This window comes from Salvelinus sp. IW2-2015, linkage group LG28, assembly GCF_002910315.2.
Source record: "Salvelinus sp. IW2-2015 linkage group LG28, ASM291031v2, whole genome shotgun sequence".
NCBI classification, from domain to species: Eukaryota; Metazoa; Chordata; class Actinopteri; order Salmoniformes; family Salmonidae; genus Salvelinus; species Salvelinus sp. IW2-2015.
In genome coordinates, this window is record NC_036868.1 from 18,322,720 (window position 1) to 18,349,143 (window position 26,424).

Here is a 26,424-nt window from a genome sequence, read left to right on the forward strand (position 1 = left end):
GTCCCTCAGGTCCTCTGGCACTGGCCTTTTAACTATCCCAAAGCCTAGGACCAAGAGGCATGGAGAGGCAGCCTTTAGTTATTATGCTCCCAGCCTCTGGAATAGCCTGCCAGAGAACCTGAGGGGTGCCGAAACTGTGGATATATTTAGTATTTCAGTTTTTATTGTTATTATTTAGTTTTTTATCCTCATATGGTTGTTGTGTAGTAATATTCGTTTTTCCTGTGAAGCACATTGCATTGCATTCCATGTCTGAAATGTGCTGTATAAAGGAATCTTGATTTGATTTGTGTGTCTGTGTGTGAGAGAGAGAGAGAGAGAGAGAGAAAGCTGTCTCACGGTCTTGGAGCCTGTCCTGTCATGTAGCACTAAGTGGTGCAGTCTTTTGGCCCTGTAAACCCTTTTTGCCGGTGTGGGTGTGAGTGTGGGTGGTGTGTGTGTCTTACATTTTTTGGATCCTGTCCCGTCATGTATCATGAACACCGTGGCCAGATCCCAGACCCAAAGCTGTCTCTAGCTATCCTTAATTAGCACAGGAAGAAACCTTGCCCCACTGTAAGGAATGGTCTGAAGATAACCTGTCGGCAACCACAGAGAAAGAGAGGGAGGGAGAGAGAGCAGGAGTGAGAGAGAGAGATATTTTGAGTTGTAAGTGGAGTTTTGTGTCTGGTCATCATACTCTGATACTCAAGGAGAGAAGCAGAGAAGAGAGTCCGACAGAGAGAGAGCGAGAGACAGAGAGAGACAGACAGAGTGGAGTTTTGTGTCTGGTCATGATCCACTGGGCGGCTTAAGAATGGAGGGTCAACAATCTGAAATGGAGATAGAGGTCCCTGAATACTCTGACTTTGGTAAGTGTAGCCTGAACGGTCGAATCCTAATTTGGGTAGCAGTTGTCTAAAGATCTTTCATGTGTGTTTTTCAGTCTATTTTTGTAAAAGTTATATGGATATTGCATACATCATATGCAATGGAGAATTTCTGACTGATTAATTCAAGTTCATAGTGATTTCACTGATGAATGCATCATACTCAAAGTGTGAACAAGACATACTGTAACACGGTAAATTTATGCTATTTATTAATATATTTCTGATATATTGACCCTTTTCTTCTATGTTGGAACAAATAACTAATTTCAAATGATTCTTGACTCTTGGGCCAAAGTATTCTCTAGCCACCAGTTGTACCACCAATTGAATGTATCCCAAAAGGTACCCTATTCCCTACATACCGCACTACTTTTGACCAGAGTCTCATGGGTCTAGTAAAAAGTACTGCACTGTAAATAGGGTGCCATTTGTGATGCAGGCTATGTAATGAAGCGCCTTTCTTTTCCCAATAGTGGAGCAAGAACAGATTCAGAAGAGAACCTTCACCAACTGGATCAATGCTCAACTATCTAAGGTGAGTCTAAAGATGGAAAGTCCAGTGTGTGTGCGTGTGTGTGTGTGTGTGTGCGTGCGTGCGTGCGTGCTTGTGTCTGTGCATGCGTGCTTGTGTCAGGCAACATCAGTCTAAAATGTATAGCATGCAATTGAAGTCAGAAGTTTACATACACCTTAGCCAAATACATTTAAACTCAGTTTTTCACAATTCCTGACAATTTAATCCTAGTAAAAATTCCCTGTCTTAGGTCAGTTAGGATCACCACTTTATTTTAAGAATGTGAAATGTCAGAATAATATCAGAGAGAATGATTTATTTCAGCTATTATTTCTTTCATCACATTCCCAGTGGGTCAGAAGTTTACATACACTCAATTAGTATTTGGTAGCATTGCCTTTAAATTGTTTAACTTGGGTCAAATGTTTTGGGTAGCCTTCCACAATAAGTTGGGTGACTTTTGGCCCATTCCTCCTGGCAGAGCTGGTATAACTAAGTCAGGTTTGTAGGCCTCCTTGCTCGCACATTCTTTTTTAGTTCTGCCCACAAATGTTCAATAGGATTGAGGTCAGGGCTTTGTGATGGCCACTCCAATACCTTGACTTTGTTGTCCTTAAGTCATTTTGCCACAACTTTGGAAGTATGCTTGGGATCATTGTCCATTTGGAAGACCCATTTGCGACCAAGCTTTAACTTCCTGACTGATGTCTTGAGATGTTGCTTCAATATATCCACATAATTTTCCACCCTCATGATGTCATCTATTTTGTGAAGTGCACCAGTCGCTCCTGCAGCAAAGCAACTCCCACAACATGATGCTGCCACCCCATGCTTCATGGTTGGGATGGTGTTCTTCGGCTTGCAAGCGTCCACCTTTTTCCTCCAAACATAACGATGGTCATTCTGTCCAAACAGTTCTATTTTTCTCCAAAAAGTATGATCTTTGTCCCCATGTGCAGTTGCAAGCCGTAGTCTGGCTTTTTTTATGGAGGTTTTGGAGCAGTGGCTTCTTCCTTGCTGAGCGGCCTTTCAGGTTATGTTGATATAGGACTTGCTTTACTGTGGATATAGATACTTTTGTACCTGTTTCCTCCAGCATTTTCACAAGGTTCTTTGCTGTTGTTCTGGGACTGATTTGTACATTTTGGAGACAGAACACGTCTCCTTCCTGAGCTCTATGACGGCTGCATGGTCCCATGGTGTTTATACTTGTGTACTATTGTTTGTACAGATGAACATGGTACCTTCAGGCGTTTGGAAATTGCTCCCAAGGATGAACCAGACTTGTGGAGGTTGAATTGTTTTTCTTCTGAGGTCTTGGGTGATTTCTTTTGATTTTGCCATGATGTCAAGCAAAGAGGCACTGAGTTTGAAGGTAGGCCTTGAAATACATCCACAGGTACACCGCCAGTTGACTCAAATTATGTCAATTAACCTATCAGAAGCTTCTGATGCCATGACATCATTTTCTGAAATTTTCCAAGCTGTTTAAAGGCACAGTCAACTTAGTGTTTGTAAAATTCTGACCCACTGGAATTGTGAGACAGTGAATTTTAAGTGAAATACTCTGTCTGTAAACAATTGTTGGTAAAATTACTTGTGTCATGCACAAAGTAGATGTCCTAACCGATTTGTCAAAACTATAGTTTGTTAACAAGACATTTGTGGAGTGGTTGAAAAATGAGTTTTAATGACTCCAACCTAAGTGTATGTAAACTTCCGACTTCAACTGTATGTTGTTGCCTGGACAGATAGAACTTGTATAGGTTTAAGTTATGAACATAAAAAGAAAGAACAGAGAAGAGACACAGATATCTGGAGATAAATCGTCACAGCTTTCCCTTCCATTTGACTTTCGAAGAGACACTTTTCAACTGAAACATGCTATTTTAGGAGGGATAACCTCACCACTCATTTGCAATGCTATTTTAAGATGGATAACCTCACCACTCTCATCTGCAATGCCCTGTCCAAACTTAACCGGTAGCACCACACGTAAAACATCCCTCATTTAGTCTCGACATGATGCTGTTATGAGCGTCATATACTAGAACTTTATTACCATTCTGTGAGGCCAGCATGCAAGATGCACACGAGCCAGCCACGGTTTGGCACAAAGCCAACTTCATAAGCTTCTGTAGATAATTGTTACTGTCATGAGACTACAAAGACACTTCTTGGCAGATCGGTTGCTAAAAACTGAAATCAGCTGTCATTACTGTCGAAGGCTTCCATCACTCCGATGTTTTCAGGTTAAAAACATGAGGAGTGTGGCCTGTGTGGTCCAGCGCTTAGTATCCCAGACTCCGGCAAACATGTATACCAGAGAAGGGTTTGAATCCGACCCACTGCCCCTTTGACTCACAATATCTCCCATCTTTCCTGTTTCCTCTTCACTGTCCTATCTTAATAAATACATAAAAACCCTCCCGCACAGAAATATATAAAGGATATATTATATATATATATATATATCCTTTATATATTTCTGTGGGGGAGGGTTTTTATGTATTTATTAAGATACATAAACTGAAGTAGTTGGAATCTGGTGCTGAGCAACGTGGACGTGGGAGTGGCGGTGGGAAGCGGGGTCAGCTCACCTTACAACCTGCTAGCCTGCTCCCACWKMYMWRKMTMTATWTATAYWTTWKYYYYYWRWCGWGYWRCSCCYCYKKYRMKWMMYTGTKMAATSWSTCACYRYWYGKMKMSYWGTGMYWWKSYYYYAMTGWKSYSRYSRSMWCAKTRRRRSMWWRKCACWRSKMKMCRWRYRGTGASWSATTKMACARKKWMKYRMMRGRGGSGYWRCWCGWYWRRRRRMWAAWRTATAWATAKAKMYWKRKMWGTGGGAGCAGGCTAGCAGGTTGTAAGGTGAGCTGACCCCGCTTCCCACCGCCACTCCCACGTCCACGTTGCTCAGCACCAGATTCCAACTACTTCAGTCTCTCATCATAAAAGTGATAACCTGTGATCTATTATATCTTATTACCTCTGTAACAAGACCTATATACACAAGGCCTCTTCACTGATTTAAACTTTTCTGTAGCTTGTATAGAATTATAAGCTGGGTGGTTCTAGCCCTGAATGCTGATTGGCTGAAAGCCATGGTAAATCAGACCGTATACCACTGGTATAACAAAACATGTATTTTTACTGCTCTAAATACGTTGGTAACCAGTTTATAATACAACCCCCCCCTTCACTTCACTGTGCAATATATATAATTTGCTCCAATATGATATCATGATGTGTTTATAAAAAGTTTGAATAGCATGAAGAGGTAGTGGGTTTTCAGCATCTCTTGTAATATTTCGGATCAGCCAATCTGAGCCTAGCTAACAATAATCATGAAGTTGTCTATCCACCCAACTCATCATATGAGTTACAGTACCTCATGGATTATAACAGAGATGTTGTTCTTTGTGTTGTCCCAGAGGAGCCCTCCCACAACAGTGCTGGACCTGTTCTCTGACCTTAGAGATGGGGCTCGCCTCCTTGACCTGCTCGAGGTGATGAGCGGCCAGCGCATGGTGAGTGACCCCCCCATGAAAGGGTTAAGTTTAGGGTTAGGATAGGGGTCAGGCTTAGGGTTAAGGTTGGGGTTAGTGGTAGGGATGTAACGATTCACCGATACCCATCGGTCCCGGTTCAAATGTTTAAGATACAAGTGCATCTCTCTGCGGGACCCCAAGCCGATCCAAATGTAGCATGCATCGATCAGAAAATTGATTTAAACATTACAAATTGCCGGTTCACTAACATTCTTTGCAAAAATTACTTTCTTTCTACCCTCCGAAAATACCTCTCTTCTTTTGTGACAACTGTGTCCTCTTCTTAAGTGTCGAAGTAAGCGTGTAATTATGTTGACAGTCATTGATTTACATGTTATTTTGCAGGTCAAACAACCATAGGCAATATCAGTAGCCTAGTAAAATTGCTTGCGCTGACCAATGAGAGGTAGGCCTATTCCTGATCTGGCACATCTGCACGTCACCTTCAGCAGTCAAATGTTTGTAAAATGGCTTGCGCAATATTCGGCTTTATTAGTTGAGTGACAACCAATGTAATTTCTAGGCAATTCTTTCTTCACATCTATATTTTCCAATGGGGCTATCTATACATTTGGGTGAGGTTATTTTCACTGCCCCCCCCAAAAATTAAACCGTCTAGTGTTCAGCGAAATAACAACACAATGTCAAATACAGGTAGCCTAGTCAAATAATGAACATCCAATCACATTAACTTTTACTGCCTCAGAAACCCGGATCCGGGAGCACCCCCCACCCCCCACACACTAATTAGCATACCTAGCATAGCTTCAAAAGTAGATAGTAGCATCTAAATATCATTAAATCACAAGTCCAAGACACCAGATGAAAGATACAGATCTTGTGAATAAAGCCACCATTTCAGATTTTTAAAATGTGTTACAGGGAAGACAAAATATGTAAATCTATTAGCTAAACACGTTAGCAAAATACACCACTATTCTAACTCCATCAGTTTCTTACTCCTTCAGGTGCTATCACCAATTCGGCTCAACTAAGATATTGATATCCACTAACCAAGAAAAAACCTCTCAGATGACAGTCTGATAACATATTCATGGTATAGGATAGGTTTGTTAGAAAAAAGTGCATATTTCAGGTAAGAATCACAGTTTACAATTGCACCCACCATCACAAATCGACTAGAATTACTAGATAGAGCAACGTGTAATGACCAATTTACTCATCACTAAAAACATTTCATAAAATAGAACAAAGGATAGCAATGGAAAGACCCAGTTCTTGTATTTAGACCATATTTCAGTTTCTAAGCGTTTTTCAGCGAAAACACAATAAATGATAAGTTGGCATACCACATGAACAAACGTTCCCAGAGCATCGATTCCACCAAAGAGCGCTTATAACGTAATCACCGCCAAAATATATTAATTTTTCACTAACCTTCTCAAATTCTTCCGATGACACTCCTGTAACATCATTTTACAATATACATATACAGTTTGTTCGAAAAGTGCATATTTAGCCATACAAAACCTGGTACACAATAAAAATACTAGGAAATCAAGCCTCAATATGTCTGACGTCATCTATCAGAGTGATCTAGTTTAATTGAAACTAATCATATACTTGACTAAAAAATACAGGGTTTACAGGAATCGAAAGACAAATTAGTTCTTAATGCAACCGCGGATTTACATTTTTAAAATTATCCTTACTTTTCACATACAGGGTTGGCCAAGTGAAGCGTATACCAAACAAAATGCGAATGATGCGTTTAAAATATTTCGACAGAAACACGGTTTATCATATTAAATATTGCTTACTTGAGCTTTCTTCCATCATATTCTTGGCAATGTATCCTTTCTATTTTATAAAACGTCTTTTGGTCGATAGATGTCCTCTGTCCTTCGAAATGTCCATCACCAACGACCGACTCCCTAAAACGTGTGTCCAAACTTTCAGAACGCACAACAAAGAAATTCCTCAAAATCGCACTAAACGGATATAAAATGATATAAAACGTTCAAATTCACTACATTATGTGTTTTTAACAACTATAACGACTGAAAAACATGACCGAGAAATATTCCTGGTTAGAAAACGATTTGGAACGAGACAGTCCGATGCCTTCACGCTTGAGGCGCACATTGAGAAAGAGGGTCTCTGTAACATTTTTGTCATTTATAATGCTGTGAACGTCCCATCGATTTCATTGAAACTGATGACTACAGACACCCAGAGGAAGACGTAGGCAGTGTCGGTTCCTTCATAGCATTCACTGTGGGCCTTATAAACAGACCCCAGATCAGAGGTAAAAATTTCTGAAATCTGAACCCTGTCATGAAAAGTGCTGTAGAAATTGTTCTGTACCACTCAGAGACAAAATTTCAACTCCTATAGAAACTATAGACTGTTTTCTATCCAATAATAACAATAATATGCATATTGTACGATCAAGAATTGAGTACGAGGCAGTTTAATTTGGAAATGTAAAAAAAAAAATAATGCTAACAGCTCCCCCTATTGACAAAAGGTTAACCATTTCTCTCTCGTGCGGGAAACCTTCACTCTTGCGCAGACATTTAGAAACGAAACATGACAATTTGAAAAATAAGCCACAGGAGTTTTTGAAGCGAGAATAAAGGCGACTTTTGAATAGTACGACGTATAAAAGCAACAGATGCCATTAATAAGAAGAGTCTAGAAGTGTTTTATATGGTGATCTACAGAGTGGCTAAGACAGGCAAACCCCGTACTATTGTGGAGGACTTAATTCTTCCTGCTGCTGCGGATATGGCTGGGACAATAATGGGGGAAAAGGCCCAAAAAACTTTACAGACAATGCCTTCATCAAACAACGCTGTTTCACGACGCATCAGTGACATGGCAGGAGATGTTTTGCTTCACAGTATATGCGTCACAGCTGGATAAGTCAACAGACGTGGCGGGCCTGGCACAACTCCTGGTATATGTCTGTTACGTTTATGGGGGTCAATTAAGGATGATATCCTCTTCTGGAAACCACTGGATACCAGGACAACAGGAAAGGATAATTTTAAAGTACTGGACAGCTTTGTGACATCAAATGGACTTTGGTGGTCAAGATGTGTTGGTATCTGTACTGATGGTGCAAAAGCCATGACAGGGAGACATAGTGGAGTGGTAGGCGTGTGCAAGCAGTTGCTCCCGACGCCACTTGGGTACAATGCAGCATCCATCAAGAGGCTGTTGCTGCCAAGGGAATGCCTGACAGCTTGAAAGACGTTTTGGACACTACAGTGAAAATAGTTAACTTTGTTTAAGCAAGGCTCCTGAACTCTCGTGTATTTTCTGTATTATGCAATGATATGGGCAGCGACCATGTAAAGCTTTTACAACATACAGAAGTGCGCTGGTTATGCAACAGCGGTTCTGTGACAATTGAATTTAGTCAGAAGCAACTGCCAGATTTCTGGATAGGGCTGCGCTCAGAGTATCCTGCCTTGGCAAATCGCACTGTTAAGACACGGATGCCCTTTGCAAACACGTACCTACGTGAGAGTGGATTCTCGGCCCTCACTAGCATGAAAACTAAATAGAGGCACAGGCTGAGTGTGGAAAATTATTTAAGACTGAGACTCTCTCCAATACAACCCAACATTGTAGAGTTATGTGCATCCTTTCAAGCACACCCTTCTCACTAACCTGTGGTGAGTTATTCACAATTTTTTATGAACAAATAAGGTTTTATATGTAAGATGTCTAAATAAAGATTATTATATTATTATTTGTGCCCTGGTCCTATAAGAGCTCTTTGTCACTTCCCACGAGCCGGGTTGTGACAAAATCTCACACTCATTGTTATGTTTAATAAATGTATCGTATAGTGTGTGTGTGGCAGGCTTACAATGATGGCAAAAAACATAATTTGAGAGTGCGCTGACCCCGGTGCTATGCAGCTGGAGGTTGAATGTTTGAAGGGGTACGGGACTATAAAAAGTTTGGGAACCACTGCTCTAATCAAACCGAATCGCATCAAATAATTTCAAACTGAAATGTATCATTCCTTTATTTAGTCGGAGCCCATGTAACTAGATACATATCGAATCGTCTTGAAAGGGAAAGAAGCACATCCCTAGTTAGTGGCTAGTTAGTTGAAATGACAGTTGATCATCTATTGAACATCTACAAAACATTGACAGTATTTGGGACTACCAAATGCAGTGATAGCAGATTTGCATTATTTTATTTATACATTTTATAAATGTAACCTTTAAGTACCTTGAGATAAGGGATCCCTTTTTTCAAGGGAGACCTGGCAGCTTACAGTACAATTCATAAAGTAATTGTACATGGTAAAATGGACAAGAAGGTACCCCTTATGCCACAAGGGACATTCAGTAACAGTCCTGGAAGGCTGTAGCACTACTGACTTTCACTGGCCCTGTATGGCTCAGTTGGTAGAGCATAGCAATAGCAACACCATGATTGTGGGTTTGATTCCCTTTGGGGCCACCCATAGGGAAATGTATTCACTCATGACTAAGTTGCTTTTGTCTGAGTTCCAGGCTGGCTACATTGCAGTCGCCTGCCAGATCTCACCCTTACTAAAAAAGGTTGCAGTTTTAAAAGTGCACTAACTGCAGTCGACTGTGGGTTTTTGAATGCAGTAATTGCAGAATAACTGCAGTTATACTGCACTCTAACAGCAGTTACACTGCAAAATTACAGCAGTAAAAAAGACAATGTCATTTTGGACTCAGTATTTGAAACATACTGCAGTTATACTGCACTCACCCTGCCGGGATAGGTGATATCGGCTAACCACATCATATAATATAACAATCGGTGCCCGACTGTGTAGTCGATGACATAGTATGCAATCCTTTGTTGATCCACGTTACACGACTGCAATGTAGTCGGCCTGGAACGCCACCAGTCTTTCCCTCCAATTCGGGACTGACTCACTCAGGGTCGGGGCTACAGGTTGTTTTGGGATTCAGGGAACATGTTGATTTTTTTTTTCTGTCACAGAAACGGGAGAGGGGCCACGGGTTTTTTCAGCACAGGGGTAACATTCAGACGGCCTTGAACTTCCTCAAGAAGAAATCGGTAAGAGCGGATGTGTGAGTGTGGGAAGAATCTGATAAGGCAGAGAAATTATGCCCAATGAATGATACATTTTATAAATACAATAATACATTTGATATTTTCTAAGTGTTTTGATTGGAGAAAGCATATAGCAATCGCAACAAGAAAAAATCATTAATATTTAAGCTAAATAATGTAAGTGCCTTTCGTGAATTAACACTTGCACTTGACTCTTTTCCCTCTTACTAGCTCTGACTTTGCTGATAACTACTTTATTGAAGAAAAATGTACTTACTATGACTGTGATATGTGGTCCCACCTAGCTGTTTTAAGATGAATGCACTAACTGTAAGTCGCTCTGAATGGTGTGTCAGGGGTTGGCTTGTTCTAATAACATGCCTCTGTTAACCCAAACCCAGGTTAAACTGGTGAACATCAACATCCCGGACATCATCGAGGGACGTCCCTCCATCATCCTGGGCCTCATATGGACCATCATCCTCCACTGTCACGTGGGTGTCTGCGTAGTTTATCCCATGACACACTCTTTTCACACTATCAGGTTGAAGCCAAACAGAGATGTAGAAAACACATGCATTCATCATTTTCCGTTTCTGTCTGTCAAAAACTCGTCAACTTTTTTGGACTAGTTGCATATACACAAAAGCAGACAGACAATAATCTCTGTTGTCCATTATCCATCAACGGAGGACCCCCTTTGAAAAACTATTTGCTCAATTTGTAATTTGTTGGACAAGAAAATGTCTGTGTGGCCGTACCCTCATGCTGAACCGAACTGTTCTGTGCTGGCTTGGATATTTTCTTTTCACACGGTCCATTCCAGCACTTTTCCAGCAACTATGGTGGATGCGTAACCAGGCCAGCGCACTACAGGTCAGCTTGATTTGGCTCGGCTCAGTAAGGGCCTTTTTTGTGAAAAGGCCCTTGTTGACGAATTCTCACATTCAAAGATAGCCAATATTATGTTGTTGTTTTTTTACGGTACAAGCAAGCAATGTTTTGCACTGTGCATTCAATAGTTAGTTTAAATGTGGATGCAATGATATAATGCAAAGATATAACATAATATGACAGTGGACCACTGTACATTGGCATGGCTATTCATGCTATATTGTCTAGCATTTCAATATACTGGCATTGCTGCTTCATAGACATTGTTTATAGATGACTTAAGAAATGTCCAGAGACCAGTGATTGTACTGTGTGGTGGTCGGCACAAAAGCTTAATTCATATTAAAAAGGGAACATTTAGTTTGGCATTTTTATAAATATTTCAAAAATGAAACATCCTGTAGCAATGTGAGTTCCCGCAAAACCCTTCTTTTCTGACTATGTCGGTTTTGATATCAGGGATATAATGGCTAGATAATACAGTATTACATTACAGAACACATCCTTTGTCATTGATGAATTCTGTCTCTTTAACCACACCTATGGCTTCAATGGCCTCAAAGTACAAGAGACTCTCCATTCATGTAGTGTAGATGAGCCCTGGGAAATAGACTGCGTTTCATTTCTGCCCAGGAACAATGCTGAATATAACAGCTTACAGGAGTGTTCTCAGTCAGTTTGGTTCTATAGAGAAGGACAGAAGAGGGAGGATTTTTTGTTTAGAGACTACAGGGAGGTAGTGTGGGGTGGCTATATGTCATTTTTAAATTGAAATGCGACAGTACATTCAAGGGGGTCTGATTAGTAGGACCAGATGTATGACCCTGGTTTATAAAATGTGTTTATAAAGCCCTTTTTACATCAGGCACAAGTGTTTTCACATTAACCTGACCTAGATCCCAAAGAGCAAGGAGAAGCAGAAGCACAGTGGCCTGGAAATAAAACCTAGAAGAAAGAAACACTGTTAGAGAATAGCTATAATACAATGTAAACTACTTTATTTTGAGGAAAAGTACTCTCTTCCAATGCAAATCAGTGTTCCCCAATATTCAGTCGCTATCTTCTTTGTGTTCCAGATTGAGGAGCTGGCCAGCACACTGTCCTTCAGCTCACGCCACTCTTCCTTGGACTCCCTGGCCAGTCTGGACTCTCGCTCCAGTAGCCCTGCCCTGGGAAGCCCAACCCCAGGTAGTCCTGCCCCTCGCGGGCGAGCTTCGCCCCTCCACACTCGCTTCCGCGTCTCGGCCAAGAAGGCCCTGCTGACGTGGGTCCGAGACCAGTGCCAAAGGTGGGTTCCACTTGCATGCATTTGTACAATAGACACAGACATAAACAGACACACACGAACACCACCATGCATGATTTCTTTATATTTTTTCTCTCTTTTTTATTACTTATTTATTTATTATTGCCTCTCTCTCTCTCCAATCCTACTTCCGTCCTGCCAGGGCTGACTGCTCCCTCAGTGTCAAGGACTTTAAGTGCAGCTGGCGCAGTGGGATGGCATTCCTGGGCATCCTGTGTTCTCTGAGGCCAGACCTGGTGGACCTAACTCAGGCCCAGTCTAGAAGCAACCAGCAGAACTTGGAGGAGGCCTTCCGTCTGGCTGAGCAGGAGCTACACATCCCCCGTCTGCTGGAGCCCCAGGGTGAGGACCAGTCCATATGAAATAAAACAAGAAAACATGGTAGAATGCCGGAGTCTGGTTGAACTGTAACACTACTGACACCGGACGATGCATACCCCCTGGCGACGGGGGTTCGAGTCTCAAATCAACCACCCCTGTCGGTGCCCTTCTTCTCTGTGCCCGGTCTAGATATTTTTTTCCCGATCGCCAAACTTTCCATCTGTCCTGTCAATACAAAAGGAGATCGGAACTCCTTTAAAAAAAAAAAAGGAGAGGAGATAGTCGGTCTTCATAAGGTGATACCATGATGTTGACAAAGAAACAAGACAATATACTGTACGTTACATGATATACATTACATAAACATTACTATGTGAGTTTCATTGAATGTGGCTCTGTCTCTTTTCATTTTAGACGTTGACGTGAAAGACCCAGACGAAAAGTCCATCATGACCTATGTGGCCCAATTCCTGCAGTATTCCAATGACCTCCCCACACCACCCGACGATGATGACCTGCAGGTCAGCGGTCACATTCCCATTTTCCCTCTCTGTGCAACTCACTTGCAGTATACTGTAGGCTAGGGGTATGCAAATCCGAGCCTGAAGGTCCGGAGTGGTGCTGTTTTTTCTGTTTTACTTGATAATTAATTGCACCCACCTGGTGTCCCAGGTCAAAATCAGTCCTTGATTAGAGGGAAATAATGAAAATCAGCCAGTTGAATTGCCTTCGAGTTCCAGTTTTGAATGTGCCTGCTGGAAGCAATATCCTATTATAAGCTTCAGTCAAAGTGCATTGTGCTTTTCACCAATGTTATGTTTAGTTGTTAAATTAGCATAGCTGAAGCAGAGGATGTTAAGACTATTGAGATGTACCCATTCTCCTGCTTTCCTGTCAATCTATCTTCCTTTGGTTCATAATTGTCTGTCTGTCTGTCTGTTTGTCTGTCCATCTGTCCTTCCTTCCGTCCGTCTGTTCCAATGACAGTATATAAATGGACAAAGCCATCGATCACGTGACACCATTCATTCCTATGTGAAGACTTAATAGCGCATTGAAGCCAAATGAAGTCGGTTAAGATGGCGTCTCATAGAGACATAGGCCTTTTATCAATTAGATTTGCTCACATCCTGCTTCCTCTCTTCTCTGTCCTCTCTCGTCTCCTTTTGAAAAAGGTCAAAGTTAATCGAGGAGAGTGAACGTGGATGAAAATGCTCTTGCTTGAAAAGAGATGGTCCTTCTCCACTCCACATCAGGCAAATGATGTTTACAGGGGCGGATCCCAAAATAAATGTGCAAAGTGCTCAAAACAAATTAAGTTAGTTGTGCAAGACATTTTATAGATTAAACAATAAGTAGCATATTGTTTTTAAACGTGTGCATGTTTTTATCCTATGACAAAACAAAAGCTGATTCAAAGGGGGTGTGGCAGATTTCAAAACTCTTCCGTGGTAGGATAAACATGAGTGTCCTCGATGAAACGTGGCTATTGAGGAGGGGAAGACACTCTTCCATTTGCCTACAAACGAACTGACACTCCTCGACCACTTAACCACTTATTGGTTTCCGCGTCACGGAGGAGAGATGACACAGTAACACAAATTTTCAGCCTATGTTGGTTATATTACACCAATATCTATTCCTTTATGGCATTGAAAAATCAATTAAGTTCCTCTACAATGAAATGAATGATGGCCAAATTGAAAATAGGCTGCAGTGACTGATTTTACACTAAATCTATGATGACTACATGGATGGACCTTCATCATAGATTTAGTGTAAAATCAGTCACAGCAGCCTATTTTCAAGTTGGCCACCATTCATTTCAATGTGGAGGAACTCAATTGAAATGTCATAGACTCATCATAGATTTAGTGTAAAATCAGTCACAGCAGACTATTCTCAAATTTAATTTATTTATAGTGTAAAAGATTTTGTGTAAAATCAGTCACAGCAGCAAATTTTGAAGTTGGCCACCATTCATTTCAATGTGGAGGAACTGAATAGATTTTTCAAAAGGAGGCGAGAGAGGACAGAGAAGAGATACTCAAGTGACGGTGCTGACGAGCTCAGTGCTGCCCCCTCTCATTGGATAACTCAAGTTGAAGGCCGACCAGGGTACTAAAGCTGCCAATAGCAACTACATTATCCAACTACTTTTTCTGTAGGCGATTTCTAAAATAATTAGTTCAAGAACATACATCTGGTATATTGGGGGCAATTGTTGGTGCCATGATTGTCGTCAATTTCTTTATTTATTTACATGAAGATTGACCACAAAGATCTTTTTCGGGCACTACAATGGGGGATCCTGTTTTCTAAAAACAATGCCTGCAGTACCACAGTCGGCCTTGAACTTCCGTGGCTTCAATGAGAGGGGGCTGTCGTTCTCCCCGGTCCGTCCCTTCCGTCTGTCTATCCCTTCTGCCCATCCATCTATCCATCCCTTCTTCCTTCGATCCATCCATCCAGATTCCTGCACTGTAATGTTTCTCTCATTTCTTCCTCCTCCTCATCCTTTTCATTTTCCTCCTCTTCTTCTGTCCTCTTGTTGGCGGGGTGGTGCAGCTGTTCACCCAGGCCCAGCCCCCCTGCCTTTCTCCTATCAATCTGCCCTCTCACTTCACCCCTGCCATCGCTGTCTCTCCCCTGCACCAGGTACACTGTGCATGCACTAATTTGGCAACAAAAAATACTACCTTAACATTGTTATAGCAGGTTTGATTGAATTCCAACAAAAGGGGTGAATCCTAACTTCCACCTTTCACATTGCAATGATGTAATTGGGAGACTAAGTAAAACTGAGTGAAAGAGTGAAGTGTGCATGAATGAGTGATTGATATTGCCTTCTTTTGTAATGTTATGATCCCAGGCCTCACCTAATCAAAGGGCCCGGGAGGTGACCTGCTGGCTACAACGGGCCTATCAGGAGCTGCTGGAGGTGTGGGCCTCCACGGAGAAAAAAGCCTATGCAGAGCGGTATCAGGTTAGACCTTTTTCACACTATCATGCTGTCCCAAACATTTGGGGATAGTTCACTCAATTAGTCTTTTGTTGATTAATCCACTGTTATTGAAGTCCCAATTTTTCAGCTGTCGAGTTTTCAAGATGGAGCACTTTCACTACAAAATGCATCATCCCAGTTTATGCTCTTCTGAAAGTGCTCCATCTTGAAAACTTGACTGAAATGTCAGGCCAGCTCAGCTCACTTTTATTAACCCGAGCTGTGCTGAAACTGCTGAAATGGATACGTGAAAGCCAGCACAGTACGGTTCAGGTCTGTATGACCATTGTGTGACCAACCAAATGTTGAACCCGAGTCCTTCACGTGACTGCATTAGCCAACTGAGCTAAAGCCTATCTGCTAGACTCTGTCATAATATGTTTTCCTATGTGATGTCTATGTGGGCTCCAGGCATTCCAGGCATTTGCGGTCTCCTTTAGTGAGCAGCGACGGCCAGTGATGCCCCTGTTGGGAGCCATGCGACGCTGCCCGGAGCCCAGCGAGGAGCAACGTGCCCTAAGAGCAGCCTGGGACTGCCTGGAAGAGAAGGTGAGAGAAATTCAGGAAGTAAACTGAAATTCCAAGTCAATAATTCAAAAAGGGCAACTATTTTCAAGGATTTCTCAATAAATTGAAAAGGAGAAGCTATTTATTGCAAAATTGCCTCACCACAGTCACCAGTGGGAGTGTGTAGACGTTGCCCCTGTTATACCATTAGATATTCTATTTATATTTTGTGCCTTCAGAAAGTATTCACACCCCTTACATTTTTCCAAATTTTGTTGTGTTTTAGCCTGAATTTTAAATTGATTAAATGGAGATTTAGTGTCTCTGGCCTACACACAATACCCCATAATGTCGAAGTGGAATTATGTTTTTATACATTTGTACAAATTAATAAAAAATGAACATTTCATGAGTCAATAAGCCACACCCCGTATTCAACCACTTTGTTATGGTAAAAATGTGCTTAACAAGTCACTCATTCTGTGTGAAATAATAGTTTAACATGATTTTTAAATTACTACCTTATCTCTGTACACCACATATACAATTATCTGTAAGGTCCCTCAGTCGAACAGTGAATTTCAAACACAGATTCAACCACATAGACCAGAGAGGTTTTCCAATGCCTCGCAAAAAGAAGGGTACCTATTGGTAGATGGGTAAACATTTAAAAAGCAGACATTGCATATCCCTTTGAGCATGTTGAAGTTCTTAATGACACTTTGGATGGTGTTTCAATACACCCAGTCACAACAAATATACAGTACAGGCGTCCTTCCTAACTCAGTTGCCGGAGAGGAAGGAAACCGCTCAGGGATTTCACCATGAGGTCAATTATGACTTTAAAACAGTTACAGGGTTTAATGGCTGTGATAGGAGAAAACTGAGGATGGATCAACAACATTGTAGTTACTCCACAATACTAACCTAAATGACAGAGTGAAAAGAAGAAAACCTGTACAGAAGAAAAATATTCCAAAACATCCTGTTTGCAATAAGGAACTAAAGTAAAACTGCAAAACATTTGGCAATTTATTTTACTTAATGTCCTGAATACATAGCGTTATGTTTGAGGTCAAATCCAACACAACACATTACTGAGTACCACTGTTCATACTTTCAAGCATGGTGGTGGCTCCATCATGTTATGGGTATGCTTGTCATCGGCAAGGACTAAGGAGTTTTTTTAGGATAAAAGAAACAGAATAGAGCCAAGCATAGGCAAAATCCTAGAGGAAAACCTGGTTCAGTCTGCTTTCCAACAGATACTGGGAGACAAATGTACCTTCCAGCAGGTCAATAACCTAAAACACAAGGCAAAATATACACTGAACTTGCTTACCAAGACGACATTGAATGTTCCTGAGTGGCCTAGACTTCAAAAATGGCAAGACTTCAAAAAAGCTGTCAAGCAATGATAAACAACCAATTTGACTGAGCAATAATTGAAGAATAACAATGTGCAAATATTGTACAATTCAGGTGTGCAAAGCTCTTAGAGACTTACCCAGAAAGACTCACAGCTGTAATCACTGCCAAAGGTGATTCTAACTCTACTCCGGGGTCTGAATACTTGAGATATTGTAAATGATATATTTCTGTATTTCATTTTCAATACATTTGCTACCATTTCTAAAAACATGTTTTCACATTGTCATTATGGGGTATATTGTGTGTAGATGGTTGAGAATTTTTATTTTATACATTTTGAATTCAGGCTGTAACACAAAATGTGGAATAAGTCAAGAGGTATGAATACTTTCTGAAGGCACTGCATATTTTTTGTACACATGACCACCTGCTCTTCTAATTCCTGTGTGTGTGTGTGTGTGTGTGTGTGTGTGTGTGTGTGTGTGTGTGTGTGTGTGTGTGTGTGTGTGTGTGTGTGTGTGTGTGTGTGTGTGTGTGTGTGTGTGTGTGTGTGTGTGTGTGTGTGTGTGTGTGTGTGTGTTCTCTTATACACATCTAGATGTGTATAAGAGACAGGTATAAGTCGGGGCGTGGCTTCACCGTATGGAGGCAGTACTATCTGAAGAGGGAGGAAATGCTCAGGACCACGCCTGTGCTGCCAAAGAAGCAAGAGTCAAACAGGAGAAACTCAAGGTGTCTTTCCTTTTCCTTCTCTCTCATAGAGATAGATAGAGGTCTTTCTACAAAGCTTGTTTCAGCAATGGCAGCGCAATTGGAGGCTTTCACCATTTTAATGTAGCCAACTGGGTGGGACTTCCTATGGGTTAAGGGAGTGATGTCAGAATTCTATCCAGGTCAGCAGGAGGGATCAGCAAATAAATTATACTCCTGAGCAAACATTCCAGCACAGTAGGTGGCAGTAAATCATCAATTGTAGCTTTGTCTGTTCAGACTATCCACATTCCAGCACAACGGTATGCAGCTTTTCAGGTTGTTTACAAACTGCCAAGAAAGTATAGAAGTTGGAGAAGAAGGAATTGACTACTTTCAAATGGAGATAGGGTAGCAGCACTCAATGGCACTCCCCACGCTGTCACAGAAGTGATAATGGCAAAGATGGGCTCTCTTTGCTCTATCTCTTCAACACTGTCTAAAGACTGTTGTTCCCAGTAAATGAAACTATACTTGTTTGAAATTGACTACATTGAAGATCAGGGCAGCATCTAAGACGCTTGATACATACAGCCCCTGCATGTAAATTTGTATAATTTTACGATCATGCATTCTCCCCCAGAATTCAATGGTGGAGTTGAGCAGCCACCTCAACATCCTTCACACGTTCTGCAACCAGGCTGAGACCGGTGCTGTACTCGTGCCTGTGGAGAAGTTAGACGAAATCAAGAGACGGTGGGTATAGCAACGGGCACAACTTCCCTTGGAACATAGGTCACTTCCTGTCTGAAACAACCTGACTGGCCCAGATGGAAAAGTTGTATGATAGCCAATAAAAATACTAAGTCAGTTGGTATGATGAAGAAAATATCCCTAGTTTTGGGACCTGTAAAATAGCAGATAGACTTCCCTCAAAACTAGATGCATCTTTTTTATAGAATACGACACCTTTTTAGTGAGCAGACAGGAGTTTGTAAACGAACATACTGAATACAGAGTGCAAAAGCAGGGTTGATTGAAGTTATTTACAATGAAGGGCAGTGTGACCTGGGTGGTCTAGAGCAGGGGTTTCCAACCATGGGGGTGCGGGACCTTCCTTGATTTGATGGCTTTTTTATAGAAACATGGAAGAGGAAGACACGACTCTGATGCACATGGGAATATACAGTGCCTTCGGAAAGTATTCTGACCCCTTGACTTTTTCCCACATTTTGTTACGTTACAGCTTAATCTAAAATGGATTAAAACAAAAGCAAATCCTCCGCAATCTACACACAATACCCCATAATGACAAAGCGAAAACAGGTTTTTAGAAATGTTTTATTTAGATAAGGTTTCAGACCCTTTCCTATGAGACTTGAAGTTGAGCACAGGTGCATCCTGTTTTCATTGATCATCCTTCAGATGTTTCTACAACTTGATTGGAGTCCACCTGTGGTAAATTCAATTGATTGGACATAATTTGGAAAGGCACACACATGTCTATATAAGGTCCCACATTTGACCGTGCATGTCAGAGCAAAAACCATGCCAAGAGGTCGAAGCAATTGTTCGTAGAGCTCGAGACAGGATTGTGTCGAGCCACAGATCTGGGTAAGGGTACCAAAACATGTTTGCATTGAAGGTCCCCAAGAACACAGTGGCCTCCATCATTCTTAAATGGAAGAAGTTTGGAACCACCTAGACTCTTCTAGAGCTGGCCGCCCGGTCAAACTGAACAATCGGGAGAGAAAGGCCTTTATCAGGGAGGTGACCAAGAACCCAAATGGTCACTCTGACAGAGCTCCAGAGCTCCTCTGTGGAGATGGGAGAACCTTCCAGAAGGACAACCATCTCTGCAGCACTCCACCAATCAGACCTTTATGGTAGAGTGGCCAGACGGAAGCCACTCCTCAGTAAAAGGCACATGACAGCCCACTTGGGGTTTGCCAAAAGCCACCTAAAGACTCTCAGACCATGAGAAACAAGATTCTCTGGTCTGATGAAACCAAGATTGAATTCTTTGGCATGAATGCCAAGTGTCATGTCTGGAGGTAACCTGGCACCATCCCTATGGTGAAGCATGGTGGTGGCAGCATCATGCTGTGGGGATGTTTTTCATTGGCAGGGACTGAGAGACTAGTCAGGATTGAGGGAAAGATGAACGAAGCAAAGTACAGAGAGATCCTTGATGAAAACCTGCTCCAGAGCGCTCAGTACCTCAGACTGGGGCAAAGGTTCACCTTCCAACAGGACAATGACCCTAAGCACACAGTCAAGACAACGCAGTAATGTCTTTTAATGGCCCAGCCTGAACCCAATCTATCATCTCTGGAGAAACCTGAAAATAGCTGTGCAGCAACGCTCCCCATCCAACCTGACAGAGCTCAAGAGGATCTGAAGAGAAGAATGGGAGAAACTCCCCAAATACTGGTGTGCCAAGCTTGTAGCGTCATACCTAAGAAGACTCAAGGCTGTAATCGCTGCCAAAGGTGCTTCAACAAAGTACTGAGTAAGGTACTTATGTAAATGTGATATATATATTTTTTAGCAAACATTTCTAAAAACTTGTTTTTGCTTTGTCATTATGGAGTATTATGTTTAGATTGATGAGGGAAATAAACTATTTAATCAATTTTAAAATAAGGCTGTACCCTAACAAAATGTGGAAACAGTCAAGGAGTCTGAATACTTTCCGAAAGCACTGTATTTGGTTTGGCTCTATGACATTCAGCAACTGAGCTACAACCTTCCAAAGTCAAGCAGTCAAAGAAATTGGACTAATACAATGTGTGACTCTGTCGCTATCAATTGATCTATTCACTTTCTGTAAAAGAGAATATGTATCATTCAGTTGAGAGCTTACATATAATTATCATCATTAAATAGCCTAGCTAAAAGATGTCGAGTCTTGTTTAACTATGTAGAATTGCAGGGGGTGGCGTGATATTTTTGACGTGGAAAAGGGGACCCTGGGGAAAAAAGTTGGGAATGCCTGGTCCAGAGGTTAGTTCCACCTCAGCAAACACATGTACTGTAGGTACACGTCTCTCCCACTGCCTGTTTAACACGGTCTTTTCTGTCCCCTCTACTGACGATCCTATTAATGAAAAAATAGGCAGTTCACTAAATTATGTGGCATTTCCATTTCATTTCCCAAACCTGCAATGTTGTTGTATGTTGCACTAAACTCATAGGTAATGAACTGTATCACTCTGCACCATGTCATTCCTGACCCCTGGGTCGTGGGCACACAACAGAAACATTTAAAATGTTTTGCAACAAAAATGAGCATTTCCTGTTGGATAAGTCCAGGTTGTCCCTCCCTGTTTTTGTCTTTTCCCTTATGTTTGTTGCCTACTGAACACAACCCTGTCTTTCTTACCACAGTTTCACCAACGCCCGTGTCACGGCTAAGTACCACGGGATCAAACTGGAATACCGGGAGCACCGGCACACTGTCCTGGATCTACTGGCTCAAATTGGTGCCAAGTTACGCTCCTGGAAAGGGCCCTACAGCTCCCAGGATGCAGTGCGTCTGCTCCTACAGGACTGGCATGTGAGTTGGCTGGGCCTCTGTCCAAAAATTTGCTCAATACTCTGCCCCTGGCTGGGCATCATGGCACTGCAGTGAGGGGTAGTGGATTCACTGTTTGTGATCGATGTGCATGTATCGATGTGCATGTTCGAGATCAGTGATTCTGATCTACAAGTCACTTTATATCCCAAGTTACTACTCATTATGTGATCAAGATTAGCAATTGTCTTACATCAGATACCAGTGTGGTCCCACTCGACGAACACTCCAGATAAACATCCAGTTTCAGTTTGTCTGTAACGGCTGTCATATTCTTCCTCCTCCTCGGACGAGGAGAGGCGAGAAGGATCGTACCAATATGCGGAGTGGTTAGTGCTCATGATGATTTATTATAACGAACMCTGAACACTGAAATACAAAACAAATAAACGAAGTGCAGAAACCTATACAGTACCGTGTGGTGAAAACACTAACAMGGAAACAAACACCYACAAAMCACACGTGAAACCCCGGCTGCCTTAGTATGATTCTCAATCAGGGACAACGATTGACAGCTGCCTCTGATTGAGAATCATACCAGGCCGAACACAAAAATCCCAACCTAGAAAATCACACATAGACAAACCCACCCAACTCACGCCCTGACCAACTAAATAAATACAAGACAAAGGAAAACAGGTCAGGAACGTGACATTGTCAAACTATCCACATTGATACAACGCAATTACTTTGATGAAATTGAAACAAGGAATCGTATGTTGACAAGGAAACCCATTTTTACTCAATGGTTTTGTATGAATCATATTATTTTCTCAGGACACAGTGGATCGCCAATGCCTAGTTTCTCATCTGATGGATGCCCTCCAAAAATTGAAACAGACAGCCAGCACTTACACAAGCAAGGCAGCTCTGGGTAAGGCGTGTGTGTGTGCTAAAAAAAATATTGTTATTTGTGTACATGTGTGTGAGTGACTGTGTAGGAATAAACGTGTCTGTACAAGAGAAATAGCCTTATGAGTTTTCAGTGTGTACGATGGAATTCATCGCTACATTGCGTAACGGTTTGTACTGAACACCACTCACCGTTCTTCAACAGTCATCGAAGTGTGTTTTCTCCTGTATGGTGTGTGTAGCGGGCTGTGACCTGATCAATATGGGTGTGACCAATCGAAATTGCAAAACTCATGCAGCACACTGTACACAATCTCCCTTTGGACCACCATAATCACAACAATCTTCAAATGGTTGTTCAGAGCAGCATTGTTGCTATTGAATTAAACGATGCACATTGTTGTGTCCTGCTGAGCGAGGCCTACAGTAGGATTCTAGCCTCCAATGACACAACCCCGATAAACCTTGACCCTAAACCTTTTGCATTCCACTCCCCAGGTGAGGATGCCCAGCTTGTCAGTAGGCAGGTGAAGGAGGCAGAGAGTGACACGGCCATGAGCACAGAGGAAGTGGCGGCAGTGAAAGGCACCATGGGACGTGTGTTGAGTACCTGGGAGGCCTACAGCAAGAATCTTCCCCCCCTACAGACGTGGCTGGCTCAGGAGTCACAGTCACCTATACAGTCCTCTGAGACAGAGGTACAGGTACCACTCTAGTTGACCCCCATACCCTACATCAGGGGAAGGAAACTCAGGTCCCTGAAGAGCTGCAGTGTGTGCAAGCTTTTGTTTTAGCCCAGCTCTAACACACCAGAGTCATGTTCAGTTGTGATCACCAGGAAAACAAAGGTTTCAAATTTGGGCAAGTTTTAGGGGAGACCTGGAACCAAAGTAACAGTTTTGGGCCTTTGCTTAGTATAAACATAATATTTGAGGTAGATTAATAATATTATGAAATAACTTTCAATCGAAAGTGGTGGAAGTGAAATGTGAAAACCAAACATTAGCACATGGAATAACAGCTTTCTAAGTTATTTCTAATTTGAGTTATGGAGTTGTTACTTTGTGCCTCGTGTTACTTTGTCTCCCCTACCTCCTCATTTAAAAATAGTTTTCCTCTTTCTTGTCTACATGACACAGAACGGATTCAACTAATCATGGGGCTGATGATTAGTTGATGAGTTGAATCAGATGTGTTAGTACTGGGATAGAAAGCCTTGAGAGCTAACATCTTGTTTGATCAGTATTTAATGTAGATTTCTGGTAAAAGGAATTTTCAGTTTGCAAATTTATTGCAAGTAGTCTATATTTAAAAAATATAATACTTTCTTATGGCAAATACAACATATTAATCTCGTGTGAAATTTTCTGTTGGAAAGCTTGACCCTACAGTCTCTCCAACCCTTTAGGGGACATCCCAGCAGGTGTCCCAGTGGAGCACCCTGCAGGCCTACCTGAACGAGGTGGGTAACTTCCTCATCGAGGTCACAGACCCATCTACCAGCAAAGCTCTGGTAGCCGAACTTAGTAAGCTGAACATGCAGTGGGCCGCCTACATGAAGAGGACTATGTTTGTGAGTGCAATTGTCCGCTATACAAACCTTTCTGATCTTTTCACCATCCATTTGTTGGTTGTTATTTGTGTATGTAAGTGGAAGTTGTTCAGCGTAACCTTGCCTGAGACCGGGGTTGTATTACATTAAAGGTTTTAGAAGGTTTTGCAACAGAACACGAAAATAAGCATTTCCTATTGGTCAAGTCCAGGGTAGTCCCTCCCTGTTTCAGTTTTCTTTCTTCAGGCCTAATGAATATGACCCTGAGGACTAGCTCCCAGAAATGATGGCCAGGCTTTAGCACAGCGACCTAATGATGTATGTGGTCTGAATCCTCTTGTGTTAACTAGGAGGTATCGAACCAGCCCAGTGCTGGTCCTCTGAGCATCCAGGCGGTACAGGCTCTGGCCCAAGAGGCAGGCTGGGTGCTGAGGGAGCGCCTAGAGGTGGAGTCTGTCCCACTGAAAGCCTACAAGAAGAGGGTTCAGGTACACTACACTCCTGGGTGAAATTTCCCCTAGATACAGATCTAGGATCAGCTTCCCTTCCCCCAATCCTAACCTTAACCGTTAGTGGGGAAAATGCTGACCCAAGATCAGCATCAAAGGGCAACTTCACCCTACACTGGTATGCAACATTTGACATATTAGTCATTTAGCAGACACACTCATCCAGAGTGTCTTACAGTTAGCGTATTCATGTTAAGATAGCTAGGTGGGACAACCACATATCACAGGCATACAAAGTACATTTATCTCAATAAAGTAGAGTCAGTGTCAGTGGACTCAGTGCTAGAAGGGGGGGGGGGGGGGGGGTCAAGTGCTGATTCATTCTAATAATTTTTTTTAAATTGGGGGGTGGGCGGTGAGGAGGAGAGTTGGTAAGAAATGAATCGAAGGCAGACGTTGGGAGGTTGAAGTCGGCAAGTACGAAGAGCAGTGAGCCATCGTCAGGATACGAGATGATCAAGGTGTCAAGCTCATTGAGGAACTCTCCAAGGGCACATGGTGGGCGATAGATGACAATAATGTTAAGCTTGAGTGGACAAGTGACAGTGACAGCATGGAATTCAAATGAGGAGGTGGACAGGTGAGAGAGGGAGAAAAGAGAAAATCTCCACTTGAAATGAGTAGACCTGTGCCACCACCGCGACGACTAGATGCTCTCGGACTATGAGAGAAAACGTAGTCAGATGAAGAACGAGCAGCTGGAGTAGCAGTGTTCTCATGGGTGATCCATATCTCCGTCAGGGCCAAAAAGTCAAGGGACTAAGAACTCTACGTTCTTGACCGCAGATCGGCAGTTCCAAACGCTGCGAGAGACCCGGAATTCCACTTGAGTTATGTGTGCAGTGTACACTAAACTAGAAGGATTGCAGCCAAGGGGTGGGGAGCGTCTGTAAAGCCTACAGGGAGAGGAGCGAACAGCTATAGAAAACACACACATAAACAAAAAAAGAAACGTCCCTTTTTCAGGACCCTGTCTTTCAAAGATAATTCGTAAAAATCCAAATAACTTCACCGATCTTCATTGTAAAGGGTTTAAACACTGTTTCCCATGCTTGTTCAATGAACAATAAACAATTAATGAACATGCACCTGTGGACACTAACAGCTTATAGACGGTAGGCAATTAAGGTCACAGTTATGAAAACTTAGGACACTAAAGAGGCCTTTCTACTGACTCTGAAAAACACCAAAAGAAAGATGCCCAGGGTCCCTGCTCATCTGCGTGAACGTGCCTTAGGTATGCTGCAAGGAGGCATGAGGACTGCAGATAAATTGAGGCATGAGGACTGCAATAAATTGCAATGTCCGTACTGTGGGACGCCTTAGACAGCGCTAAAGGGAGACAGGACGGACAGCTGATCATCCTCGCAGTGGCAGACCACGTGTAACAACACCTGCACAGGATCAGTACATCCGAACATCACACCTGCGGGACAGGTACAGAATGGCAACAACAACTGCCCGAGTTACACCAGGAATGCATAATCCCTCCATCGGTGCTCAGACTGTCCGCAATAGGCTGAGAAAGGCTGGACTGAGGGCTTGTAGGCCTGTTGTAAGGCAGGTCCTCACCAGACATCACCGGCAACAACGTCGCCTATGGGCACAAACCAACCGTCGGTGGACCAGACAGGACTGGCAAAAAGTGCTCTTCACTGACGAGTCGCGGTTTTGTCTCACCAGGGGTGTGTCAGGACCCGGTGTGAGAAACAGTCACTAATAGTCGGCAGAACCCAGAAGATGAGGCAGACACAGCAGTACTAGAGACGGTGGTTTAATAAAGGAAAAAGATCTTCAGGCAAAGAATATAAATCCACGACGTCAAAAGTAATGCCAAGAGAAAAATGAATATCCTCCAAGA

General features: G+C 42.3%; 1 protein-coding gene across 1 annotated transcript in view; it reads left to right on the forward strand.

Moving 5' to 3' along the window:
• Positions 1–464: 464 nt before the first annotated feature.
• The window catches only part of syne2a (spectrin repeat containing, nuclear envelope 2a), a 203,218-nt gene continuing 177,258 nt past the window's right edge, over positions 465–26,424 (forward strand). Inside the window, 18 exon segments of the mRNA XM_070435847.1 lie at positions 465–851; positions 1,346–1,407; positions 4,818–4,913; positions 9,906–9,983; positions 10,382–10,474; positions 11,951–12,162; positions 12,323–12,522; positions 12,916–13,022; positions 15,374–15,487; positions 15,917–16,054; positions 17,755–17,761; positions 18,006–18,115; positions 18,717–18,829; positions 21,464–21,632; positions 22,428–22,524; positions 23,001–23,200; positions 23,911–24,075; positions 24,405–24,542. Of these exon segments, the coding sequence (XP_070291948.1) occupies positions 797–851; positions 1,346–1,407; positions 4,818–4,913; positions 9,906–9,983; positions 10,382–10,474; positions 11,951–12,162; positions 12,323–12,522; positions 12,916–13,022; positions 15,374–15,487; positions 15,917–16,054; positions 17,755–17,761; positions 18,006–18,115; positions 18,717–18,829; positions 21,464–21,632; positions 22,428–22,524; positions 23,001–23,200; positions 23,911–24,075; positions 24,405–24,542 (2,154 nt within the window). The 5' untranslated portion in view covers positions 465–796.